At 38.8% G+C, this 20,896-nt stretch overlaps 1 protein-coding gene across 5 annotated transcripts in view; it reads right to left on the bottom strand.

Annotated features, from left to right (window-relative positions):
- Nucleotides 1–1,065: 1,065 nt before the first annotated feature.
- LOC139443350 (steroid hormone receptor ERR2-like) overlaps nucleotides 1,066–20,896 on the bottom strand; it is a 57,198-nt gene continuing 37,367 nt past the window's right edge. For 4 of the 5 annotated variants that reach the window (XM_071224337.1, XM_071224333.1, XM_071224335.1 and 1 more), the window contains exons 4-7: nucleotides 17,242–17,355; nucleotides 16,572–16,754; nucleotides 9,814–10,086; nucleotides 1,066–9,374 (exon numbers count right to left, since the gene is read on the bottom strand). In XM_071224337.1, coding sequence (XP_071080438.1) covers nucleotides 9,130–9,374; nucleotides 9,814–10,086; nucleotides 16,572–16,754; nucleotides 17,242–17,355 — 815 coding nt within the window. In that variant the 3' untranslated portion in view covers nucleotides 1,066–9,129. The remainder of the gene's footprint in view (nucleotides 9,375–9,813; nucleotides 10,087–16,571; nucleotides 16,755–17,241; nucleotides 17,356–20,896) is intronic. The other variant, XM_071224334.1, reaches the window with a different exon arrangement.

Consider the following 20,896-nt stretch of genomic DNA (forward strand, 5'->3'; position numbering starts at 1 on the left):
GTCCCTACTTCAAACCGACCCGCATTCATGGAAACCAGTTACCAATAATGCAATCAAGTTGCTTTCAAATCTAATGCTAGAATCTTGAGAGCAATATAATCAGGAGAGCATTGCCTCGTGGCTGGTCGTGGGCCTAATTCGAAAGCCAGCCGCGTCTACGTCAAGATCTTAAAAATCCTATAGTATTTTTGACAAGATCAATATTCTTGTAAAAGTTTCTATGCTAATTATATTAAACGAAGCTTAAAGAGCGTGTCGATTGTCAATTTAATACAATTGTTTCATGCCTCCCACTCACAAGTAGACAAATACACCTACATGGTTGAAGCGACCCAGCACACAGCGTCATCGATCCCAGGGGTTCATCAGCAAAGGGCCAGAGCAGCCGAGGGCGTAATCACGGCGAAAGCTGACGATCGATACAAGGTCGATGTCTTCGTGCCTGGCAAGAAAACTGCAGTCAGTTTATATTGATGGGCTGCTCAGGCTACCACAACAGATAATTGACCATAAAACCTGCATGGTACATGTTCGTCAGGTTATTTCCCAACCTTAATGTTGCCTTCAGAGGCAGAGAACTGGTTGCTGTGGGGCATGGCGTGCCTGTACCTCGAACCAGGACTTGATGTCTGCTTGACGATGATAAATAATGTATCAGGACGTCCTGTACCGATTTAATAGAATATTCGGTTAAGGCCTGCTTTTATGGCTTCCTGGAATTATGTCCTGATGGACATGACATAATTACAGTAACGACTCACTGCTGATGAGAGTGTCCCAGCGAAAGGATATTTAGCTCTCCGAAATGAGCACTGGAGGAAAACAAACGTCTTCAGTACATGTAACAAATACTTAATTATTCAAATTGATGTAGAACTGCCTCTTACGTCTCTGAGCAATTGGACATTATCGTGTTGTCAATGTCAATGTTGTTCCTCAATGTCCATGCTCGCGGGAACTCTGTGATGATAATGTAACACTCAGGCATTACCATTATCAAAACTTACACAAGAGCAAATAAATCAATGGATACAAATGAAAAACAAGCTTAATAAATTTCATCCTTTTATTGCTATATACACTCAACAAACCTGGCATCTCCTTAAAAAAAACATCCGATAAATATATCAACAAGAGAAATCAACATCTAAAATAAGACTGCAAATGTGATAAACCTTCAGGACGTGGCTGAGTCGTTTATCCCTGAGGGCTGTGAGGCACCTCAGTGATTCTGTCAGGACTCGCTGGTGGTGGAGTCTGACGGGAGCCTTGTTAGTCCAGCCTTGGACCTGATTAGGCTATAAAGGTCTTGCTTAGCGCAGGCAGGGTGTGATTCTTTGCCTGGGTTAAACAAGACTGTGAGAGCCTAACAGGCTCTGGAAACGCTAGCCTTCTGGGCTGAGTTACCTACGTGACAGACGGGATGGCACAAGAAATGGCGGGCTGGGCCAGAGACAGACAGAAGGCACAAGACACGGTTGCAGCTTTATACTGAACACATCAGAGGAGTCGGACATTGACGGACAAAGTAGAGTGGAGATATGAGGTCATGAGTATTGCTTCAGACACCAAACAATACCTTTCCAGATTGCCGTAGGACCGCCGTGACAAATTCAACCGGTCACAAATTACTTGGCTACGAGATTCGTTCCTATCAAAGGATTGCAAGCGTATCTTGTGATCGTGAAAATATCGTTTAAACTGAGTTAAACTATCATGGTACCCCGCGGCAATCTGGGAAGGTCATTTGTCTTGGTGCACAAGGTATAAAACATCTGGCCTTAACTGGCCTACAAAAATAAATAAACATAACATATCGAGATCAATTTGAGTTCCCTTCCCTCCCAATGATATCAGATGATGTGAAGTTCAGTTCCATACAGTTTCAACAAGGTAGTTCCCAAGAGCCAATGAAATCATTCATAGCTCCATCCTACTTTGTCCACTTTTCATCACTACCAAGGGTGGAATACTAGCTAATGATACTTTTATGATAGGAATTAATGTAAATACCCAGTGTTCTCACCAATTATACTATTAAAAAACAACTAAAAATTATTTTCAGTTCAAAGAGGAAATAAAATTAGGTCGGAGAGCAAATGACTCATTTGCAAAAAATTAAATTAATGTATGATAAACACTTATGTAGTTTTCAGACAATGTTTCATTAAACCCAACACTGATAAAACTTAAGGGTCTCTTGACATCGTGTTGAAAACTGATACCGCTGAATGAAGGCATGTCTATACTACTAATCAATAAACAGCACTTTATAACAATGTCCTTGTCTTTCAGATCAGGAAATTAGAATGTGGATCAAAGAAACTGGATAATGCTGCATCATCATAAATCTAATCATGGAAATATGTTTCTAACATTGATAGTGAGAACACTGCATAAGTCCCTATGAGGTTTGCAAAATAGCTCAATGTGGTATGACTTTCCAGAGTTGAGAGTACAATAGATTTTCAGAAAAGCATTCTCAAGGATTGGAAACTAACAAAGAATACAATGTGCAATTTTGAGTCATGTTTGCTTGTTCAAAAAAGGGAGAGAAAAAAGGCAATATTAACATCACAGCCTTTAGATTTGAGGTTTCCGAGTTATTTTCATTCAGATCCTGACTTCTAGAGTTGGGCCCAGCAGAAAGGGTCAAATTCCCGACTCCTCTGATGGGGACCTGATTCTACTCATATTAGGCATCACAAGGTTGATCACCATGACAACTCAAGTAAGAATGGGGACTTAACTGGATGATATGTAAATAGTCCTCACAGATGTATCAAACCACTAGTAACTGCTGGACTAAGTCTGTCATATATTTGTGGTCTTGGCGACATCATGTAAACTTGACTGCAAACAATTACCAAACCGGGCCTTGTTCCCCAAGGTTATCGTAGCACCACCACAAGACATGATGATTATAATGCTAAGACTATTTTGGAGAAGAAGGCCTAGGTGAAATAATTGTAAGTTCATGCTGATTGTCAAAACATCGTACATCAACATGACAAACATATTGGCCTTCTAAGGCCACATTCTTACAAGAATTCAGTGACAATTGGCTTGGAAAATAACATCAAAAATAAAACCAACAGTTAACATTTCTATCTAAAAGCTTTCAAAAAGTAACTCTTTCAAATCTATAAAATCAATCACTTCATTACATAGCGAAAATCTTACATAACAATATAACATTGTGTACAAGTAATAAAACCCTACTATCTGAAAGGATTAACACTGAGTAATGTAAACACACTTTGCTAGAAAAAAACTCCAGACACAAACAAATTGGAGCAAAAATAAAAATAATTTTTATAAAACAAACTTATCCACTCAAATTCTGACAATTCCATAGCACATTACCTAATTAGTTGTAAATGTGGTAAATATTTGACTACAGGACAGAAACTGAATATTTCCAAAGGTATGTGATATATGTAAGTAGAAGGAAATAAGTCATGTTGTACATGTTAGCAAATCAAAACAAGCAAATACTACCATTGAGGGGTCAAAGGGAGAAGAAGCATGCATATATATATAATATGTGTTTATAATTGGGGTCTTAATATACAATACGTAATAATCAATAATCACTATGCAACTGCTTAGATCTTCTTACTTTCAACGATTGGACAATGTTGTCAAGCATTCCAATAACAAAGACATCATCAATATCAAAACACATGATCGATTTTATATTCTTTCCAACATTCAGTTTGGTAGGTGAGAAGACATACTAATCAACTCAAAGCAGACAACATATTCCACTCAGAAAACTTAGGATCTCCAAAGATCTTGAAAGCAGACCTAGCAGTTGCTCGTTGTCTGGCACATGCCAAAGCTGGGAGTGATCTAGGAAAGCAGAAAGCAAAGAGATTTGGGCCTGGAAAAGGCCTGAATTCTAGTAACATAAAAGCAACAAAAACAGTAATCTGGTTTACAAGTTCATATGGACAACTGAAAAGACTCTTGTTTGGATATGAACAATAAACTCTGTGACATAGTGTATTCCAACTCTGGTGTGTATACAAAAATAAAGGAACCCTATGAAACTTGGGAACTGGGTAATGTGTATGAGCATCAGTGCACAGCACCAACAGCTATCAGTCATGGTTCAACGACTCCATCAATTCCGCAGTCGCTGTATGTTTAGTTCATATTTTAGCACAATAGATATTTGGGACATAATTTACGACAAGAAATCACCTGACCCTTCTTTACCATCTTAAACACCTGGTAAAATGAAATTCATCCTTCCAGCAGAACCAAAGTGAAATCTTTGACAAAGGTGCTGGGCACTGATGGGATTATGACATGATACATAAACTCTTGTTTGCATACCTGATAAATATGACACTCTAATACAATATAACACTCCAACAGTCAGCCATCTTATATCTAACGATGGCAACCTGAAAATATCACAAAGTGGGTAACTCCAAACACCAACACGTTTATGCAATAAATACTTGGTTTGGTTCCCAGTCGCCTACGCCCAACACTATCAGGGCAAAGGAGACTGAGAGGCTGAAAATATCAATAAAGTCAGGAATGTTTCATGTACTCATCTGAGAATCTACCCCGAGCAGGACAAGCAGAGCTTGTTGCTACAGGTCTACAGTATGTGTGTATGCATCTTGGGTGGCTAAGCTGCTTCTCTGTGAGTCTATGGGTACTTAATTACCTTACACATCTTCCAGGATAGGGATACACTCCCCATCACAGCTACACTTTCTACAATAATGGGAGGGTACATGTATGCGTAAATGAAACTTGATGGTAGCTTGTGTCAGCAATGAAACAGGGTGTAGTGATATGCTCTCGATCTTTTGGACTATCTAACAAGAATACTGACATGATAACATGACCAAGACGATCATGTGACCATGGTTTGACATGATTAACATAGGGAAAGTGTCAAGTGGTCAAGCCCACACAGAAATGTATAGAAACGCACCAGACACAACGTAACAGAGGTCACAGGACAAGAGGATTCTTTTTGCATTGTTTAGTTCGCTTTCATTTTTCTGTCTACTATGAAGATGACAATGAACCTTTTGACATGTTCAACACAAACTCTTACAGCATGACAGTTGCCAAACAAAATGTGGACAAAAGTTGGAACAGTAAACTGAAACGGTGACAATGTGACAAACAGAATAGGATAAGAATGGTTGCTGCCTTTAAACTGATCAAGAATGAATGCAGGATGTTTTGAACCAAGGCGGCTTGAAATTCTCTAACTTGAAATAAATGGTGATGGATATGTTAGGAACCTTTTAACCATGGGCATAATGACAAGACTGAATCTCTTAATCATTTTCTTTCCCTTCCATTTGCCTGAAACGATTTTCCAGATATGTTCCACTCTTGAACAATACAAATTTGTCTTGCAGGTGTCTACAGGAAATTGAGTGACATACTGCGAGCAAACGTGGATTCACTACAAGATCGGTAGGGCAATTGCTGTCTCCTTGCTTCTGTTTCTACTGCTTGTGATCAATCACAGGATAAGAGACAACGAAAGAAGACTGACTATGAATGAGCAGATTCTAGAAAATACACACAAAAATAAATTTAGGACATTGTTTCAGGACATTCAGTGTGTTGGACGGTTGGGAGTGGGTGGTGGTTGTGGGTGTGGGAGGGGGAGGAATGCGACAATACTGAGATTGCAAGAGATAACTGTAGGATACATGCTTAAACTTCAACATTTCAATAGGACTTTGTTAGTGGACCAGGCAACACTGATGCTACCTGTCTAAGGTGCACTCTGAAGACACTCACATTCAATCAGGGCATAACAAAGACAGAATCACAATCACACATACACCGATTCCTCAGATACAAGGAGTATCTTGGACTCTGTCTATGGTGCACCTGTAACAAGTCCATCAATCCTTATCAAAGGCCTCTGTAATTCACACACTAGTCAGAATGCTATAACATTGATGTCTATAGTTGCCTAAAGGTACACTACTGACAGGTGAAACAAACAGTTCCCATTTGATGGGAATAAGTGACAAAATTTGCATCGATTTCCTTATCACGTCGTTGCTCTATCACACAGTTCAACATAACAATGTCATAAAAGCATACAAAATCAATGTCTAGTAAACTTCATGTTAACTTGTGTTCTTGGATAAGGATTCCTAGATGTTGCATACTTGTCAAGATCTGTGAGTCTTTGGTAACAAAGTACAGTTTGAAGAAACCAATGATCACAAGCAGCTGGAATCCAAGTTGTGGAAGTCGGCAAGCATTGTCCCTGGCGACAAGCAGAGCCGCTTGATCCAAACGAACAGAGTAGGAGCAACTCAAGGTAAAGGACACTTAAAGTAACATCTTCAGACACAGATAACACATCATCTCTGGAATCAGGCAACACAGTAGTTTCCAGAATCCTGAAATCAGTTGACGGTGCATCTCATCCTCTCTTAACCATCCTGTCCTCTGGTGGATAAACCTGTCCTCTGTAAGACAAGGCCTGTCCTCATATTAGGACAAACACTCCGAAGTCAACTGTTCAGATTTGCAAAGTCAGAACAAAACAGACATGCTTCAATGTAAACCTGGCTATAACTATTGATGGCTTGCGACTATGTTAAAGTTGTACAAACAAAAATGAGCAGTATAGATTTCATGTTCTAATTTCATGATTTTTTCCATCGTAAATTTGTATCAGTATAATTGCAGATAATTATATTTGGAAAAACGTCCATCATTCTTTGACATTATTTTGTTTTCAGTGATGAAAATCCAAGTTGAAATCCATCATTGTCTTAACTTTTTCAGAAACATCAATACTTAACTCCCACATGTAAGTAATAGTCACTTTAGGCACCTCTATCAGCCTCACGACATGCACTATACATATTAATCTTGTTCCTAGTACACACACACACACACTAGCACACTAGCACACAACACAAAACATAATAAAATACATTAAAAAAACCACTTAATGAGAAGGTGGTAACCCACTGGAAAGATTAACAAGTGTCATAACATTTGTCATCAACTATAAACAACATTAACTACAACAAGGTACCAAAACTAGAAATAAAATGCAGTAACATGTCATCTAACACTGGAATCAACAGCTGGTCCTAGATGACTATCAGTTATGGGGAAGTTTGATTAAAAACAGCACACTTTGGCATGCTAGCCACTAACAGTTCAAATGCATGTATAACTGCTGTTCCGCAACTAACGTCTAAAGGGTGAAAGATGTAAATTCCCTCAAATGCAGTCTGACTTGGCAAGGTTAGGCAGTGACACAATTTTCAAAGTAAAATCTTCAAAGAGAAATAACCTTTTTTCCTTTTGCATATCTTACACACCTGATTGAACAAATCCATAAAACTCAAAAGCTAACACAATTAAAACATGGCTTCTAAAAATATAGCCACTCGTCCTCTAAATGCCACAGTTTGAATTTGTAACAGTCTTTTAGCAGGTTCTTAATTACTTCTCTTTCTTTGATAATTACCATATTCAATGCAATCAGTGCCTGAATTTGCAATTTGAACATTGCCTGGGAAGGTCTAGTCCCACTGGACATAATCAAAGAGTTGTTAGAACATAATTTCACGATTTACACAAACAGTAGAGAAAGTACAGTTTAGAGGTGACATGCATTTTTGATGAAACTTGTCCCCTTGTGCAATCCGAATTTGGTATTTTGAAAAAAATCAGTGTTACGTGTGACAAAGGCACTTTTAAACATTGGATATGGTACTTATACAACACCACAGATATTATCAAAATAGAGATGATCCTCAGTTGACTGGCCCAGAAATAGTGACTATAAAAACACTTCATGACCATGTAATAAAGCCAAGGCAGAAGAAAACCAACATAGCAAGGACTGTGTCACTGGCATCTCTACGGTGGCGTAAACTGCACATCTGACACCAAAATTTATGATGAACAGAGATACCATGAGTGCTGCCTTTGTGGGAACACATTCAACCTGAGTCAGTGTCTCCAAGCTTTAACACCAAACAATGACCATTCCCTTGCTGTCTGCCCAATCCATAGATAATTCATGATGATAAATTCACAACAATATATTTGATATGGTTAACTTTGGCTTGATTGTTCAGGGTAGCTTTAATGCCATACAAGAACTTTGGTGTTGGAGCTGGTTGGTGATGACGATGAGGTCAGTTCTAGGACACCCAAGGACAGGAGCCAAGGTCGGCCCTACCAACACGATGATGGAAGATAATCTCAGAAATGTCCTGCTCCAAACTGCTAACATGCATGAGTACATTGTCCTGTGATTTCTGCATAGATGTTGTACATGTTCAAGGTACAAGAACCATCTCATGCCATTTAGCTGCATCACCCATTGGATGAGATGCCATTTGGTTGAGGTTGAATGAGTTTGCCCATCTGACCAGTTTGTGATTGGGATGATATGTAATCCACCTGACCACACTTTTGCCTACCTGGTCTCTGTCAGCTTAGTCTGAGTCTAGAACGTGCAGATACAGACATCCAGCATGTGCAGAGACAGACATCAAGCCCAGGCAGAACCAGACGTCTAGTCCATGCAGGAGCAGACGTCTGTCCCTGCAGAACCAGATGTTTTGCCTGTGAAGAACCAGATGTCCAGTCTGTGCAGGAGCAGACTGCTTTATTTGATTGTGGTTTGCTCTACCTCTCTGCCTACAGCCACTGCTGCGGGAAGCACTACTGTTGCATGACAGGAATGGAATTGGAAGGGGTCACATGGACACACACACAGATATATACATTATCACTGATGCTTGGACATAGCTGGTAGTCCAATACTTCTATATCCATAGTAATCCTTCTGAGTACAGTGATCTTGTTTTAACACAGTCAACACAAACAAGATCCTTTTCTAGTTTACAACCTGATACCTTTCATATGGTTACACACAATCCCTTAACTTTACCAGTGGTTACTTGTAGATTCCATGAGTGAATATCACACAGTATACAAAGAGAATGTGCTCATCCTGTTCCTTGTTCATGAGCCTACAAGCAGGTAATCCTCCTCAGTGTCCTATCTAGCAGGCTACCTCAAGATGACATGTTCCCTAGATGCTGTAGAAATTATGAATGGCCCCACAAGTTGGCCAGAACACTTTCCTCAGGAATCTGCCTCCAGCATTTCTAAGAAAAGTTTGTGCATGATGACACGTCCATCTTTCTTCATGTCAAACCAGAACTGCTTGGCCAGAAGTTTGATGTGTGTTATAGGGGGTAGGAGCAGAAACAGCTGTCCCAGACGGCGCATGTTGCCAGCATGTCTGATCTTTATGATCTCCATGAGTGAGTCCTGAAGCTTTTCCTGCAGAGTCTGAACTGAATCTGTTACCTCTGCCACCACATCTGCTGGGGAAACACTCTAGTTAATAACAGCTTAACACATCTTTTTCAAAAACAATACTGTCTCAGCATGTTCAAAATTTATGATGACAGTCAAGGAAATCTTGACATAGTGCTAATGCTAAACATGACACATGTCTGAGGGTCTTTAGTATAAAGTACTATAGTCTTTAACCTTGAGGACCCAGGACCTGATAAAGTTTTTAACAGGCACAAACACCATACTGAATGAGTACTCTTATAATGGCTGCTTAGTGAAAGTATTCAAATCCACCATCTGGGCAGTTAACATGAACTCAACCTGGTCTCGATGGTTCCTAGTCAGTGACCATATCATTTTATTGCTTACTAAGCAGCCAACTGATTACATCAAAGGCAAAAGGAACTCATCCTGGCCTGAATTTAAAGAAATGGGGAGACAACTATATTATTTAACTTCACTTACCTATGTTGCATAGAGTGATCGCCTTCAGAAGCACATATTCCTCTTTGCTCACACCAAGATATGTAAACTTCTTGCACAGTTTCCTTGTAAGAGAATCAAACTCTGTGGGTACATTGTAAGTTTTGGCTAGTTCATGGGACACCTTGAGGTCCTCTGCGAAGCTGAGTGAACCATTGTAAGGACAAGACCTGAACACTAGGTTGAGACACAGGATCTCCAGCCAGGAGTGCTGCAGGAGGTTCATCTGGTCCTGTAAGGAGAGGTTGGTGAAACCTGCAATAAAACATAGAAAGGGTCAGGACAAGTAAGAAATGGGACATAAATTGGCACTTTTACGCCAGTTGCTCTAACATAAAACATTTCTGGTTAATTTCTACCAATGAAGGAGGGGTCCATAAGCCAGGTATATTTCTCAAAATGTAGTTATGTTACTTAAAACTTATATTTTGTATCTACCCATGAAAAGACTTTGATGCAAACATTGAACACTAATAGAACTAATGTCACTCGCACGTAGAAACCTGTATCTAATACTCCTAGCATACATTCTTAGGTAAAGTAATGTCAGATAATGCACTTTTAACACTGCATGCTGAAACAAAATGAACAGGAATGTAAACATGCAGCCTTTCCTCCAGATTCTCACTTTCTTACAGAACTGCTGATAGAATTGCCACTGCAGACATTGGTGTGTGTCCAAGGACAAAACAGGACAGAAATACTTTTTATACATTTTATATGTATTAATAGTAATTTACACAAAAACAGTATTCGTCAGTTCTAAACCAGGATCATAGCTGTAGGGTACGGTAGGGCCATGTTCTATTACCTTCCGTATATCATGGGACCTCATTCATTTAGCCCCATCACTGAGCAATCCCAATAACCATCTTTGCAACTGATTCATATTGACAACAAATTGGATTGTACAAGTCCCATGAAACCCTGGCTTCTATATGCCAATTTGTTCATTAGAGGAAATGTGTTACGTAATAGCCCTGATAGAACTGTCATACCCTCCCCTAAGCAAATAATTTCCATTTTTTATTGACAATCAATCCCTATCAATACATTTCTATCAGCTGCGAGAAAGAACCATCGATCAAAACAGCAATTAAGGACAATATGGCTTCCTACAGACAACACCCTCAGTATAGCAGTACAAAGCTATTTGACACATTTTTCACATATGGCAGGCATATTCTCATCATTTAACAGTTCGAACACTTCATTCGGGACTTATCACTTAACTGTCCTGTGCATAGGTCAAGAAGGATCCCATCAGGGACCTATAAGAGATAGTTTACTACAGCGGGGCATCCGGCTCTGAACTTGCACATGAAACAATCCTCATCCTTCCTTGGTAGGGATCTCAACATGATAAGAATGATATGAATTGAGTACTTGAGATACACACATTATTGTCTTAACCTGTCTGCCCAGTTGTTAAAGTTCAAGGGTTGCTGGAAGATAAGATGGCCTGGGGCATGTTCAGTTAGAGCTGTGTTCTGATGTACGCATGTCTTCACGTTTCACACACTCAGGTATGTGTCTTCCATATAAGGTATTTTCAAGACAACTGTCTACTCGAGTGAGTGAGGTTTTAATGACAGTCATCATTAGTTAAATCATAATGATTTGATTGACAAATTGACTGAGATTAAGTTCTACCATTTTCCTATTTCATGACTTTAAACATTCACTCACTCACTCATGACCTAGTTTGCCATTACTAGCATTAAGCAGCTAAACCATGACTGAATGCAGTCATGCTACATTCACTCTCTGCAGCCTGTGTGTCCATCTGATACCCACTTAAATCCTTTTACGGATAATAAAAAGACAGAAAATTGCAGGAATAACAAATGCACCTTTCAAAACTGAATCCCTGAAGCCTATGCCACACAACTGATATTACACAAGTCTGGAGTGTAGAAAAACACCATAAATGTTAACATATTAAAAACATCAGTACGACTTAATGAATATTCATTTCCCTTATTCATTTCAGACAAGCGCCAGTGGAAGGAAAGAGTTTCATCTGTGAAGAACGACAGGTGACACATAAAGCAGAAATTGAAAAAATAATATCACATCCACAATTATCCAAGTTTGTATGATCTTTCAAGAAAAGTTCAAATCACCATAAAAGCACATGACTGACACTCAAACATTGCATGAGGAAGGGACTATGCATGTTTCAAACTCTTTCCTGCAGCTCATAACATATGCACATAACAAACAGAACCTTGAAGGCTTTTTCCCCGTCACATATCAACACTGCATATCAATAGCCAAGTCGTCTGTCTGTATTAACAAGCTGCTGGAAGACATGAATACGAAGCGTAATATCAATCAATCATTTTACATGGCTGACATCCTGTTTTGCCGCAGAGAATCATCAGAAAAAACAAAATGATAAATTCATGACTCTCCTCCAGCACCAGGAAACAGAACCATTATTGCATTATCTAGATTACAGGAACAGGGACAAATGCATGTAGGACAACACATGGTGGAGCGGTACTGCTCAACTTCAACCATTGTGTTAACGTGTATTTAAAACTTCCAACATGTCTTCAACATTTCAAAAATTATGATTTTTTTAGCAGCACATATTTCTGACATATTTCTGAATTAAGTTATTATTTGATAAAGATTGAATGAAAATGCCTGAAAAAAATAATTTCTTTAAGGCATATGAGACTGGAGTGAGCTCTTGTGACCCAGGTGGTGGGCAAGGTTCCAACTGAAAGTTCCCTGAAACGTCAGAGCTGAGATCCATGGCACATGTACACCCAGGAAGCGAGGGCTGTGCTCCTAGGCAAGATGGACTCGCTCACCGCAGTAAGAATTTCGATATCTAATTCATCTGGAGAATATGTCTCATCAAACTCATCATCTGCTAAGCATCCACGCCACTTTACTATGTTCCTTATCATTAAAGACAACAAAAACATTGTCTCTTAAAAAACAAAAAGCATGTACTGTGAACAAATACAATAACAACTTTGAAAATAACATAACTCAACTGCGATTTCCCAAGCTATTCTCTAACCCTTGTTTATGTTTCCTAATTATTCATTACTCAGAGCCAGGAACATTACAACCTAAGACCTCTAGTACATACCCTACTGCCAGAACATAAACACGCCATCTATCCAAGTGCTTCACCAAAGATTCTCAATTAATGCTCTGCTAAATAAGGGTCATATTTTGCATCATTAGTCAATTCATCTGTCGTGAATGCACTTTTTGAACTCACTGTGAAAATACCACATGGTTTTGAAACAAACTTTGCCTTGCTATCTTTCTCTCACAACAACAATCTAATTAATGCAAATCAATTTTTTTTTCATGGAGGCTGTCAGCACCACCTGTTTCCGTTCGACAGAGCGCTAACCAGTCCTCCCAGCCCATCCATTCTAATTCACCTGGCACTAATTGACTATCAAATTCTTGTACAGTTTCACGTCTTGGGAACTCACAGCTCCAACAGGCGATCAAATTACGAAAGGACACCTACAAATTAGTCCAACATAATTAACAATGACATAAATGCTCCATCACAATATCAGTGGTTAATAAAAGCATGTTGTTAGACAACCCCGAACCCATGCACACCAACATGATACACTATGTAAATACCATCAAGCATTGATTGTAAACCTCATCAGGCCCGCCATCATAATGTAATCAGGACAACTGACTTCGTCCAACTCATTAGAAGCCATCAGATAATCATTGCACCATTAGGAATGGTTTTCAGGCATGTTGCCTGCCAAGAAGCATTTCTCCCAGCTATCTGCTGGAAATGGAATATTTCCATAAAAATCTATATGAAAATTACTGACATACCAGCACAACATATATAAACATGACAAGACATTAAAGATCATATATAAATATAAACTAATTAAATAACATTATGCTAAATCTGTTTGAATATAATTTGACAATTGTGGCATCATTATTCTAATAATACATACAAAAATGACCATATTTTTCTGGGAACTATTTCTATGACTGAGGTTGTGTTATCCTGACAGCTGCAACCACAAGGCCGAGGCTGCTATTGTGTTCACTGAAGCATACTAAAAACCATTTTCGACTACACTAGAGCTTGTAATGAACCTAAAACATCCATATTTACTTAATCATAGGGGAACTGATTACCTACATTACTTATCATGACCATAGGCTGAATAGATAGAATGGGAAAATAATTAAGAAATGAATAAATTACTCTTGTTGTGGTAGTAATTTCTGCTGGAAACATGTTTGTCGGGACAGAAAGTAAGCATCATGACAGCTGTATCGCATAGCCAGATAACATGACACAGTTTAACAAGGATATCTATACAGACAGAGAAGACTGACTGCAACTGACCAGTCCTTGTTTGATACCCTTAACTCTGAACACCATAGGGTAACAGGTACCCTATTAATGTGCCCCTTGGTATGACGCAGCCAGGGGAATTGAGTGAGTGAGTGAGTGAGTGAGTGAGTGAGTGAGTGTGGTATAACGCTGCTTTTAGCAATATTCCAGCGATATCACGGCAGGGGACACCTTAAATGGGCTTCACACATTGTACCCATGTCGGGAATCGAACCCTGGGTCTTCGGCGTGACGAGTGAACGCTTTAACCACTAGGCTACCCAACCACCCCCCAGGGGAATTGAACCACTAACCTTCTGCTCCCCGCGCAGACACTCTTTCCAATAGACAACAAAGGCAATCCACAAAACAAGGACAATAACAAGAGTTAATCAGGGATTTGAACACATATACATAGGCCCCATGCATAAGAGTGAGTGAGTGATTTGGGTTTAATGCCACTTTTGTTGTTGTTGTTTAACGCTGCACTCAGCAATATTCAAGCTACATGACAGCGGTCTATAAATAATTGTGTAAGGACCACACAATCCAGTGATTGAGATCATGAGCATCGATCTGAGCAATTAGGACACGAAGACATGCATCAACCAAGTCAGCGAGGCCTGACCACCGGATCCAGTTAGCCGCCTCTTATGACAAGCATAGTCACCTTTTATGACAAGTATTGGTTGCTCCAGACCTCTGCTAACCTGATCTTCCCAGGTATAATGCAGCTATGAAATGTGGGAGGAAGGCCCAAAGTGATGCAGGTCAGAGACCTTACCACTTCATTGAAACCCACGAGCACGGTCATGGTGCTGACAAACCTAGAAACATAATCAGGCAAACCGGGATTCAAATCCACAACGTTACGTTTCTGGCATGCCAATGGGATGCATCTCAGCACAGCGAATTTTGGCGCCTTAGCCGACTGGGCCACCCTGTCATCCAATGCCCCCCACATGATGGTGGTAACGATGCATGAAAAGTAATTTAACTCACAATGAGATATAGATCAAGGTAATGAATCTGCACCCTTAAACATCAGCCCAAAATGTAATTACAGTACTGTAGGTATTTAACAGCCTAGAGCAGTCTACACATAACTGTAATTAAATGAAGGCATTGAGCAATACTAAACAGGAAACTGAAAAGCTTCTGTCACAGATGGTACAGGACCATGTTTATATAACTGATCATAATTTCTAATTTGGAATATGATAACACAGTTAAACACTGACAGCAAATTGTCTTCTACATGTGGCCAGAGAACTGTGACAGCAGTGGTGACATCTGCTACTTCCCGAAGACCACCCACACAACACGTCATCAGCACTTGTATCTCAGGACACTCGGTATATCAGCTGAACTGAATCTCATGGTGACAGAACCAAATATTCCAGCAATATCACGGCAGGGGACACAAAATATTGGCCTCACAGGTCATACCTATGTGGGTAATCGAACCTAACCTGGGCCTTTGGCGTGACAAGCAAACACTTTCATCACTACACTATCCCCACCACCCTGATTGTTGTATGTACAAAGCCTCACAGGGATAATGAAACTGATGTTTAAAAACACATGCAAAGGCAAGTCAATCGTTCACCTGAAAAACAACAACACAGGAACATACAGTACAAGTCAAAATAAGGATTTTTTGCATAAAACGCCATTTTTGTCACTGATGTGTCAAATCTAGAAAATTCTTCATTTGTCTTTGACAAAGATTTGATAACAGATTACATCTGCAATAAATCAAACACAAAGAATAGGTCATTCTAACTTTTAAAATGAATACTTCCTATTATTTTTAATCAAATACTGATCTGATATGCTACAATATCATATTGTCATTACTAGGTAAATTAAAAATGCTACGGTAATTGTTTCAGCTCTACTGTCATCGTCGGAAATAATTGTCAACTAATAATTGTCTCCATAAAACTTATTACCAAATAAAGTAGTGAACAATAATTTCACAATGTTTCAGATAGTATTTTGAAGCTTTCATGGAAGAGCAGCAGGGATCACCTTGGCCAGGCAACAGCATGGAGTATAAGCTGCCCACAAAGACGATAATAAAGTAGACGTGAATCCACCTCATACGGGAAGTGAGCAGTTGTGTAACTATCTATTACTGTTCAAGTTGTGCATCATGATCTTCCTTATCCACCAAATAAATATTCCACACAAAGACTGAATCTCACCTGATAAAATATTTGTTATCAATAACAGTTTGCAAATTCATTCATTCATTCATTCATTCATTCATTCATTCATTCATTCATTCATTCATTCAGACAACAACAAAAAGAGAAATGTAAGTGGGTCAAGTGGACAGTCATAGTTCATAAAGGGTAGGTTGGCTGAAGCTCACCTGGCACCTGTTTTGCCCAGCTGATGGTGATAACCAGCTCTCTGTCAGCAAGGTCGGATACAGCAGCCATGAACTTGACTTCATCGTCAGGTTGGTTGGGATCTGGCGTAGCATACAATTTGTCTAACTGGGTTTCCAATGCTAGAAGTGTGTTGAGAATCTTAAAATCGGGAGTTGTGATGGCTGTAAAGGAAAAAAATGTGCATGACTTTATAGAACACTATCGGGGTGACAAATGTTTTCATTTAAAAATTCTGCTAAGTGGGGTATTACGATTAATGATGAATGAACAAGATAGGACCTCGGGGCTTTCAAGCTGGTGGAATTCTAGAGGCCAACAAACAACTGACATCCTACAAAAATTATACCTTGATAACATTAAATTTGTTCTGTTATAACAAAAGTTACGCAAAAATCATTTAACATAGACCAAGAATCTGTGTCTAAATGTTTTGAGTCTACTTACCCAAACTTATTTCAGCCTTATTTTCAGTAGACTTTAATGTTATTGTATAGACTATTAACAGCTTAGTTTACTAGATCGAGTTGGATTTTACAAGATTCAAGCTTTGGACAAGTGGGTAATGTCTCAAACTGTGCCAAAAATTTTACACCTTAATATTTTTATGAAACAAACTGAATTCCAAGTTCTGATATAAGCCGAACTTACGATCTTGACAAGGCTTCTTAATCACTGGTATAATCTGTTGTATCAATGGATGACTGTCTGAGGAGCTTCTCTTGTATTTCTGTCTTCCACCCCTGACTCTGTCCAGACGAACACCTGCAAACAACGGAAACAGAAATCATTCTCTGCCTGTTCTTAGAAGGAATGCTTGAGTCTTAACGCATAGTGATTATGATGACTCTTATCTTCAACAACAGCCATAATAGTGGGTATTCTAATCATCAGTCAGGCCACAGCAGTGTGCGTGAGATTGTTTTTCACAAGCATCAGTGACAGTCAGTCCATGCAGGAAAAACATAACTCACGATAGCATTCCACGGATGTGCGAGATATGGTCCTCCTAATAGCAAAGAGTTACGGCGTTAAATTCCCTCTGCATTGTTCAGGAAAATTTGTTTTCCTTCCCAGAGAAAAGAAAGTCAGCTTTTACAATCTGTCTCAAATTTAGTCATTGACACCAGAGAAAAAGAACAGAAGACCCATCACTTTTTTAGCAATAAAAGTCATATCCCCCACCCCTCTGTGCCCTTTACTTCTGATACCTGGACCATTATTTTGGCTGGTAAATTGTCTCCTAACACATTAAAATTAAAATCAATCTGAAGCTCTGTTATAGACCTGTTCCTCTGTCCCTTGAGGTTCCATGTTTTTTCTCATAAAAGTCACATACATGGCTTCTATGGGGAGCAACTCACTAGACACTTCCCTCTAAAAAATAACGTCGTCCAAATTACCACGTTATCAAGATGCGAACTCATGGTCTAATCTCCAGAAATGACGTCATGATAGAACAATGTTTTATCGTGAATTAAAACAAGCTTCGTTCTTCATTGTCCTTTGCAGTTTATCACCTGGTAATCTCATGTATCTGAATAAAGGTGATGCTTTTGCCTCTGTATGAGTTTGATAATGTTCCTCATCTATGCCTCCTCAGTGACAGAAACAAACCAAGGTCTACATATTCAGTCTTGCTTGACAACGGTATAGGAATCTATAACCAAGTGTCACAATTACAGCATAATAAAGAAGATGTTATCTATGAAAAAAAATTGTCTACTCTGTCATCCATTCAACTTCAAAGAATTGCCTATCAAACAATTTACCCATTTTGTGACAACATCCAGAAAAGGCTGAAAATATTTGACTCCAACTAATCCTGAGGAAGTTTAAAATACGGTGTACTGTCTGAGGTCTGAGGGCAGCGATGCTACTGCAGTAATGTCATTGCCTGCAGTGCAGCTTGTGCTAGTTAGTGTTTATGGTGTTTGACATTTTGAAATCCTCAGAGGTTGAGGAAAAACAACATGTTCATTTGGGATAAAATATAAATGAAGACATTATGTCCAGTATGTGGCAGTTGGGGGACTTCGGGGGGATTTTTATTCCTGATCTTTATTAAGGGATTAATTTTCTATCAGCAGCTTTTCTATTTGATAACCTATGAGGACATAAGAGGAAATTAGAGTATTTCATTGATCATGGAGGAGCGATAACCCTGGCAGATCATTTGTTTTATTCATCTTCTACTCGTCTCTGTGGAACATACACAAACCTACTGAGAGGAATATGTTACCTGATAATAAAAGGGGATCAAATCATAATCCACTATCACTTTTCTACCAAGAACGTGGGAAATTGTCAGGGGCAGGTGCAGCTGATTGCATTATCTTCATTTACTCCCCCCACCCCCTGATTCTTTCATATTACTATAGTCAACCTGTCGTGGCATAACAGTACCTGGTAACTATTGTAATATGAACAAATCAGGTTGTCGTAAACCTTTTTTTTAATAGTATATTTTTGGGAATGACAAGAGGGGAGTATGGATTGTTTAAGGACCAGTCAGGGTCAGAGGGAATCGGTGGAGGGTCCAAAAAAATATGTCAGTCTCTAGGGGAGGGACATAAAAAATATTACACGTACTTGGGGTAAATAAATGGATTCTGTCTTTTCAGGGAGAATCATGGAAAAAATCCAAAAATGAGACAAGTATTAGGGGAGGGTAATTATTTTCTGCACATTTAGATTAGTGCATCAAATACCTCGGATCCACCTTATGTCTGCTACATTTCTGAAGCTTTCTGTTTATTGTTGTGAGATGGGTTAATCCTCATCCTTAACCACATACAAAATACTTATCATGTTATGTTAGGCTAGACATCAAAGCTTTACTGTAAAAGAAACCTTATCAGGCTTTTGTAATTGAACTATTCTTAGCTTTCAAGCTACCAGTCTAGCCAGAAATTGAAGGCTTCCTTTTCCCAAACCATGACTACTATCTCTATAACAAAATGAACAAGTCAAATAACACTTCATTTAACACAAAGCTATATCAGGCTCTACCAGTAACTAAACACCCTTAGTTAGTGCTTAGTTTGTAAACACAACATTAACAAACACCATTGCCGATGAGACTTGAATACACCTGAGCTGTGATGAATTTACAGCATATTCAGGGTTTTCATAAGCTTTGATGAATTGAATTTCAACAAACGTTCAAAGCCTTTTTCCACAAAACACATGCTTAAATCCTTTTAAACCAAACAGTGTTACTCGAACCACTTCACAAAATGTTGATTAATTTTATAATTCAAGACAATAATGTATGTTTAATAATCAATTAGTACTTACATTTTTTCCACATATATTTCTCAGGAAACAAACATTTAAAAAAAATAAATTCTCCTGTTTACCAAGGGAAAGATAAATCAAAGAAAACAAAACTTTTAATAGATAAACAATTTAAATAAAAATGGATGGGGTCCACATTATCTTTCCAAAATACTGACTATGTGGCTTTCAAACATACAATAAAGCCATTACAAAGTCATGTGACTGCACCAGGTCAGCTTGATCGGGTCACGATGCTCTAGCAAGTGGGATGATCGTGCAACTGCCCTTTGGGGGAGTCTTGTAACTTGTCCTGCCAGTCTAAGGGTGCCCACCCAAACGAGGTTGACACAACACTTGTCGAACTACCACCTTACACCTATCTACAACAGACAGATCCATTGGCTGTCTTCATGTCATCACATGTTCGGTCTCCAACAAAACCTGGGTTTAGATCTTACTTCAGTGTGGCTTACATCTCTTACACTGAATGACAACGTTAGCTGTGTAACAACCCAATGTTTTGATGGTGTGTGCACTATGGATGAATAACAGCCAGAGTATTCATTCTGTTTGACAGATAAGTTTGTGATTACAGGAAAAGGATATTTTCAACATCACTATGAATCACAACTGTCAATGTCGGTACAAACAATGACGTCAGTTTAAATGTATAACACTACAAATTATTAAGGAAGAGAATATATGGATGTTTACTTTTTTATTATGAGGAGTCACAACGTTTCGGAGTATATGCTTACTCCTTCATCAGATGAAATTATTATTCATTCCTTATTTTATACCAAAGGAAAATGAATACATGACACTTTTTAAAGGATAGCAACTTCTTTTATTTTTTGTACGACGTTTCAGAGCTACTTCTTTCTCCTCTATCAGGTGAATACCTATCAAAGACATCAAAGGAAAAGTTGCCTGAAGGATTCAATACTTCTTTTGATCGGGTAGACTGCAGAATTTGACATTTCAAATATTTCAATATTTCAATTCTTCATTTCAGTAGTTACTT

This window comes from Haliotis cracherodii, unplaced genomic scaffold, assembly GCF_022045235.1.
Source record: "Haliotis cracherodii isolate W230 unplaced genomic scaffold, xgHalCrac1.p SCAF_5, whole genome shotgun sequence".
Taxonomy (NCBI): Eukaryota; Metazoa; Mollusca; class Gastropoda; order Lepetellida; family Haliotidae; genus Haliotis; species Haliotis cracherodii.